General features: G+C 25.4%; 1 protein-coding gene across 1 annotated transcript in view; it reads right to left on the bottom strand.

Annotated features, from left to right (window-relative positions):
- LOC117177838 (lymphoid-specific helicase-like) overlaps positions 1-7,397 on the bottom strand; it is a 40,582-nt gene extending 33,185 nt beyond the window's left edge. The window contains exons 1-2 of the mRNA XM_033368823.1: positions 7,168-7,397; positions 1,523-1,911 (exon numbers count right to left, since the gene is read on the bottom strand). Coding sequence (XP_033224714.1) covers positions 1,523-1,911; positions 7,168-7,273 — 495 coding nt within the window. The 5' untranslated portion in view covers positions 7,274-7,397. The remainder of the gene's footprint in view (positions 1-1,522; positions 1,912-7,167) is intronic.
- Positions 7,398-7,502: the final 105 nt, after the last annotated feature.

Genomic DNA, 7,502 nt, shown 5'->3' with positions numbered 1-7,502 from the left:
AATCACTGGTGAATATTATGCATCATTATTAGAGCAGCTGAAAGAAGAAATTTAAAAAAAACGACCACATTTGGCGAGAAAAAAAATTCTCTTTTATCACGAATACGCCCGAGTTCACACATGCTTCGTTTCAATGGCTAAAATTGAAGAACTAAAATTCGAATTGATCGAACACCCACCGTATTCACCAGATTTAGCCCGCAGTGACTTTTTCTTATTTCCAAACTTGAAAAAATGGCTCGGTGGACAGAGATTTCCAGACAACGAAGACGTCATTGCCTCTGTAAGTGCTTATTTTGAGGAACTTCCGAAAACGCACTTTTCTGAAGGATTAAAAAAACTTGAAAGCGATTGACCAAGTGTATAGAGCTCCAAAGAGATTATGTTGAAAAATAAAAAAAAATTTACCCAAAAAAAATTGTTTTTATACTTCATTCTAAGGACTTATTGAACTACCCTCGTAATAAGTAATATCCCACCCATTTTACACTCAACGTGCCCTTGACTCTGAACTTTAATGACTCACCGAACCTGCACGACAAGAGATATATAGGTTTCATTTTTAGTTGCGAGATACTCTGAAAAGTGGCGCCATCTGGTGTCCGAGGACCGTACTATATATATTTAATCTCTGAAGAACAAGGAACTCGGATAATTATGATCGAACTTCACTTGTAACTTCGTTTGATCTTCAATTTTCAACCAAATAAACAGTCGTTGAAAAAAAGTTGAACTTTCAATCAAGTTATTTTATTTCCAACCAAAAAGATTAATTTCAAATAAAATCATAAATGTTTAACTGGAATATAATTCAATTTTTAAGCAAGGAGATTATCTTTAAAAAAAAAAAGGATAATTTTCTACAAAAAAAATCCATTTTTCAACCAAATATGCCGATTTTCAACGAAATAATTGAATTTTTAATGAAAAAATACCATTTTTCATCCAAATTGTTCAATTTTGAACAAGAAAAGCTCAATTTTCAACCAAAAATGGAAATTCAAATTTTCAACTGGAAGAATTGAATTTTATACCAAAAAGATGTATTTTCAGGGACAAGAATTAATTTTCTACAATAAAAGCCGTGTTTTTCATAAAGTGCATAAAATTTTAAACAATTAGCTTAATTTCTAAATAAAAATATATCAATTTTTAACCTAGTTGAATTTTCATCCAAAAGTATGCATTTTCAGCCAAAAATAGAATGGTTAAATTTTCTGTTAAAAATCTAATTTTTTACAACAACAAAAAAAACGTATTTTCATTAAAATAGTTAAATGTTAATAAATCATAAATTGAATAAATAGATAAATTCAGAACCAAGGAAAGTAATAACAGAATTTTCAATCAAAAAGAATTAACTTTCAACCACAAAGAGTTGGATTTTCTTGTTGGGCGCGGGAAAAAAATGAGAAAAAGTGGAAGTTTTTTGAAAACAGGGGGAAAAACTAGTTCTTTAAAAAGGGCGAAAAGAGGTAAATGAATATTAGGTCGAACTAATTAATGAATAATGTTGACTTACATCATCAGAAACGTATTCTCGCAAATCTTCTTTCTTGGTTTTAGCAGCTCCCTTTTTAGATTTTTGCTGTGAAACCAGCAAGTTTCCATTTGCTTTAGGCCTGCCACTTTTTTTTGCGCCTTCCAACTTTGGATCTGCAGTATCATCAATCTTCTTCATGATGAAATTGGAATAAAACTGGCTTTGATCAAGAAGATGCATCAAACTTTTGTAGCGATGTTCTTGAAGTTCACGATCATATTCTTGATCAGCAATCTGCTTTAAAGCTACTTCTTCCTCTCGCTTTCGCTTCCTTTCTAACTTCCTTGCTTCCTTTTCCAAAAGAGCACGAGCAATTTCATCTTCTTCTGAGATCGGTACTAAATCGACCAGTTTACCATCTGTGAAATCTGGAAAATATTAACAATTCATATTTTGTTGGTAGAAATTAATCTTCCTGGTTGAAAATTCCTGCGTTTCCTTGATATTTTTTTTTGGTTTTAATTTCTTTTTTTCTGAAAATTTAACAACTTATCCAATTGAATATTCCATCATTTTAGTCAAAAATTAATCTCTTTTGTTGGTCATTATTTTTTACTGAATTTAATTTTGTGGTTGGCAAAAATATATTTTTTAATTGAAAATTCATGTCTTTTGTTCAAAATTCTTCTTTTTCAGCAGAATCTAATCTTCTTAGTCAAGAATTCATTTTTTTATTTGCAAATTAGTTATTTTTTTTTTCCTAATTTTTTAAAAAATCTAATTACTATTTCTAATTGAATATTCCACCAGTTTAGATCAAAATTATTCCCTTAGGCGGAACAACAATGTTTTCAACCAAAAATTTAACAATTCAATTTTTGGTTTTCAAATAATCTTTTTTAATTGAAACGTCGTTTTTTTCTGGTAGAAATTAATCTTCTTGTTTAGAAATTTAATTATTCTATTGAAGATTCATCATTTTAGTGGTTGTAAATTAATCTCTTTGGTTTAAAATTCCACTATGCGAGAGTTCAAGATTCATAATTTTAGTTGAAAATTCATCAGTTTTTTTCTTGTTAAAAATTAGTTTTTTTTTTACATCAAATGTAACTATTCCAAACTTCTAATTGAATACCGTTTTAGTAAAAAATTAATCTGTTTGGTTGGACATTAATGTTTTTTAACTAAAAATGCAAATACTATTCCAGTTGAATATTCCATAACTTTAGTTAAATTTTTGTGTTGTTGACTGAATCAGTATAAATTATTTTTCTTAAGTACTTCATATAAAGATTCATTGTTTTAGTTAACTCATTTTTTTTTTAATTCAACTATTCCAGTTGATGATTATCACTTTAATTGCAAATTCATCAATTAAGATGAAATTAAATTGTTTTAAATTAAAAATGCAACCATTTCATTTTCTGTTAAAAATTTTTTTTTTTTTAGTTCAAAATTCAACTATTTCGTTAAAATTCATGTATCGTGTTGAAAAATTGTATTTTTCGTCAGAAAATTAATCTTTTTGATTAGAAATTAAAGTAATTCATTTAAATATTCATAATTTTAGTTAGAAATCCACCTGTTTCGTTTAAAATTCCACTATTCAAGTCGAAGATTCATAATTTTATTTGAAAATTCGTTTAATTTTCAAAGTTTTACTCTGTGAATAGTACGTGATATTCTACTTATTAATAATAAATTTATCGTCTTTAGGATTTCTATACTTTCAATTAGAAATTATGGCTTTGAATGCACTTATAATTGTATATTTTCTAAACATGGATTCATTTCACAGCAATCTTCTTTTATTATTATTATTTCTTTTAATTTTTAATGTAATATCTTAAAATTCTCCAATTTTTATATGAAGGTTTAAGCAAATAAATCATTTCAGATTGAAAAATATTTTATTGGAAAATTTCAACAATGAATAATAGTTCAATTTAAAATTTTTTCCTTACATGAGTTGTAATTTTACAACTAAAATTTCATTGGTTGAATTTTGGAAAGTTTAATAAGCAATTTAAAATTATTAGTTTTCAAAGATTTAAATTAAATTTTTTTTTTAATTTTATGATCACAATAATTCAATTAATTATTTGATTTTATAAAAGTTTGTCTAATTAGCTTTAATGTCAAATTATAAGTTCGTTAATTAATAACAATTTAAAATTCTAGAATTTCAGAGGCTTTGTCTTTGAATGATTCAATTTAGTTTTCAATATTAAATTGTCAAATCTTAATAGTTTTGAATTTAGAATTGTTCGAAATCAGCATATCTTACTTTTCCTGGTTTAGAAAATATTGACTCTCTTCGAAAAACACAGTTTTTAGTAAATATTTTGTGATTTCCCCGGTTAAAAAAATAAATGAATTCTCTTTGTGAAGCACAATTTTTGTGCCTGGAAAAGAAAAACGCATTTTATTACAGACTAGCAGTAATTACGCGCGCGCAAATCACGAGTTCACGCTTCTGGATTTTTATTTCCTGACATAAAAAATATGAATATTTATAAATCAATTATTACACCAATTCTTAATATTATGTTTAAATTTTTTTAACAATAATTAATAATATCGCATTGAAGACTTCTGAAATTAAACAGAAGATTATTGAACGATTTTTGACAATTTAATCAGAAAAGGGAATTAAATTGTATAAGTTCTAAATCGAAGCACTGCAAAGTAAACAATTTTATTTTAAATTGAAGAATCATGAAATTGAATTATTTCAATTAAAAAAATTAGAAAAAAGGACAATGTCAAACTCTGAAAAATTGAATATTCTAGGATTACGTCATTTAAAAATCAAAGGAATTGAAAATGTATTATTTATGCTTAAAAGCGTTCAAAATTAAATAATTAAAAATTGAAAACTAAATCGAATCATTTAAAGTCAAAGCTTCTGAAATTCTAGAATTTTAAATTGTTATTAGATAATGAAATTATAATTGGAACATTTTAAGATATTACATTGAAAATTAAAAGAAATAATAATAATAACAATAAAACAAGATTGCTGTGAAATGAATCCATTTTTTGAAAATATACAATTATAAGCTTTGCAGTTTGAAATTGCTTTGTATTTACATCTAAAATTATCCAATTCAAAACTAACTATCAAGGCTTCCAATATGAAATTAAAAATATTTATTAGAGAAATGGTATTGTCATTTTAAATAATTATATGAACTTGAAACTAAAATATTATTAAATTTTTAATTTGAAACCTCCAAGTATTAATCTAAAAATTAATTTAAGAAAAACCTTAAGTTTCAAGGCCTCACATTAATTTGGTTTAGAATAGCACCATCAAATCCATAATTTTGAATTGAAATCATAGAAATCTTAAACACGATAAATATATTATTAATAAGTAGCGTATCACTTACTATCCAAAACTACTGGATAGTTTTTTTTTTTTTTAATAAAACATGTAATCTCTGTCAAAAAACAAACAAAAATCACTGTCATTTTCTCCGTTCAAAATTACAGAATTTCAAGTAAACATTGAAAATTAAATGAATTTTCAAATAAAATTAGGAATCTTCGATTGGAATAGTGGAATTTTAAACCAAACAGATGGATTTCTAACTAAAATTATGAATATTTAAATGAAATACTTGAATTTCTAACCAGAAAGATTAATTTTCTGACAAAAAAAAATCAATTTTTCAACAAGATACATGAATTTTAACGAAATAGTTGAATTTCGAACTAGAAAAAAATTAATTTTCAACAGAAAACGAAATTATTGCATTTTAAATTTTTTAAAAATTTAATTTCATCTTAACTGATGAATTTTCAATTAAAGTAATGTATCATCAACTGGAATAGTTGAATTAAAAAAAAAATGAGTTTTGAACTAAAATAATAAATCTTCATCTGAAATACTTAAAAAAAAAATTGTACTGAAAAGATGAACTGCCGATCAAAACTTAAATAGAATTAAGTTTTAACTTAAGAAAATCAATGTTCAACTAAAAAAAAAACGAGTTTTCGAATAAAAATATCAATTTTCAACCAAAAATTGAATAATTAAATTTTTGTTTAGTCAGTAAAAAAAAATTTAACTAAAATTCTGAAATATTCAACTGGAATAGTATTTTCAGTTAGAAAAAAATTATTTTCTACCAAAAATGAATTGTTAAATTTTTAGTTAAAAAACATTAATTTCCCTTCATAGAGATTAATTTTTAACTAAAATAAATAAATTACAAAACAAAACTTTAATCAAATAAAGGAATTTCCAACTTAACAATTTAATTTTTAGCTATAAAAGATAAATTGTCAACATAAAATTGAGTAGTTAAATTTTCATTTAAAACCATTAATTTTCAATCATACAAATGAATTTTTAACTAAAACGGTATTCAATTAGAAATTTGGAATTGTTACATTTCATGTAAAAAAAAAAAACTAATTTTTAAGAAGACAAAAAACTGATGAATTTGCAACTAAAATTATGAATCTTGAACTCACATAATGGAATTTTAAACCAAAGAGATTAATTTACAACCACTAAAATGATGAATATTCAAAAGAATCATTAAATTTCTAAACAAGAAGATTAAATTTCGACCAGAAAAAAAACGAAGTTTCAATTAAAAAAGATTATTTGACAACAAAAAATTGAATTTAAAAATTTTTGGTAGAAGAAAATTGGTGTTTCGCCAAAGGGAATAATTTTTACCTAAATTGGTGGAATATTCAATTAGAAATAGTAGTTACATTTTAAAAAATTAGGAAAATAAAACAACTAATTTTTAAAAAAAATCTTAACCAAGAGGATTAGATTCTACCGAAAAAGAAGAATTTTGAACAAAAGACATAAATTTTCAATCAAAAAATATATTTTTGCCAACCACAAAATTAAATTCAGTCAAAAAAAAAATTAATGGCCAACAAAAGAGATTAATTTTTGACTACAATGATGGAATGTTTAATTGGATTAGTAGTTAAATTTTCAGAAAAAAGAAATTTAAAAAAAAACAAGGAAACAGGAATTTTTAACCAAGAAGATTAATTTTTACAAAAAAGACGAATTTTTGAATAAAATACATAAATTTTCAAATAAAAAAATTAAATTTTAACCAGAGATGAATTTTCCAATAAAACCTTGGAAACCACTAATTTTTGAAAAATAGTTAAATAAAGTAATGAAAATATACATTTATAAATAATGAATTACATATTGCAAAAAACAATATTAAGCACTCTCGGGAAAAAATTTCTTGACTTTAAAAAAAAAATCTCTGACATTTCAGGTTTTTCCAGGTAGGGTAGACACACTGTGTTTTTGAGAAATAAACAAAATATGTACTAAGGTTATAAGTCAAGTCTAATTCAAATTTCAGCTTTTCGGATGATATTCGTCAAGTTCGAAATAAATTGATAAAAGCGGAAAACTTGCATAAGCAATTGATGCATGATACATTATTTTTATTTTAATGAATTCTAAAACGTTTTAGCTTGGCAGGCCTCGTACATCGTAGTATAGCAATAAAAAAACAAAACTAAATTTTTAACTGGTTACCATGAAGTTATCGATAATTTTCAAAAATCGTTTTTTTAATATCAGCTAAGAAATAATGAAATAAAATTATCATAATTGCAACGGTTGATTATGACCGTTATAGTATAAAGGCTCGACCCTTTGTTAGAAAGAATAAGAAACAAACCTGTATTGGATCCCGAAATGCTGGAAAAGCCCGAATCTTCTGTGATGTCGAGTACCGGACTCGGGTTATTAGACTGAATCACAGAAGCTTCCGATATATTCTCCATTTTTAGTCAGAAATATAAAACACACGTTTAAATTAAGTTAATTTTCAATAAACATTTCCAAAAGAAGCTAAAAATGGACACTGGTAAGATTAACCGATCAGGCGTGCTGCCGAGTGTCGACTGTCACATGGTAGGTTTTCCCGCCCAAATAACGTTTCCGCCATTTTCCAGTGTCGCCATCTTTACCAAAGGCAAATCATTGGTATTTCAGACTGGGAGGGGAAAATCC

The sequence above is a fragment of the Belonocnema kinseyi genome, chromosome 8, assembly GCF_010883055.1.
Source record: "Belonocnema kinseyi isolate 2016_QV_RU_SX_M_011 chromosome 8, B_treatae_v1, whole genome shotgun sequence".
In the NCBI taxonomy this organism is placed as follows: domain Eukaryota; kingdom Metazoa; phylum Arthropoda; class Insecta; order Hymenoptera; family Cynipidae; genus Belonocnema; species Belonocnema kinseyi.
The sequence above is the reverse complement of the archived record's forward strand: the minus strand, read 5'-3'. Positions and strand labels throughout refer to the sequence as shown.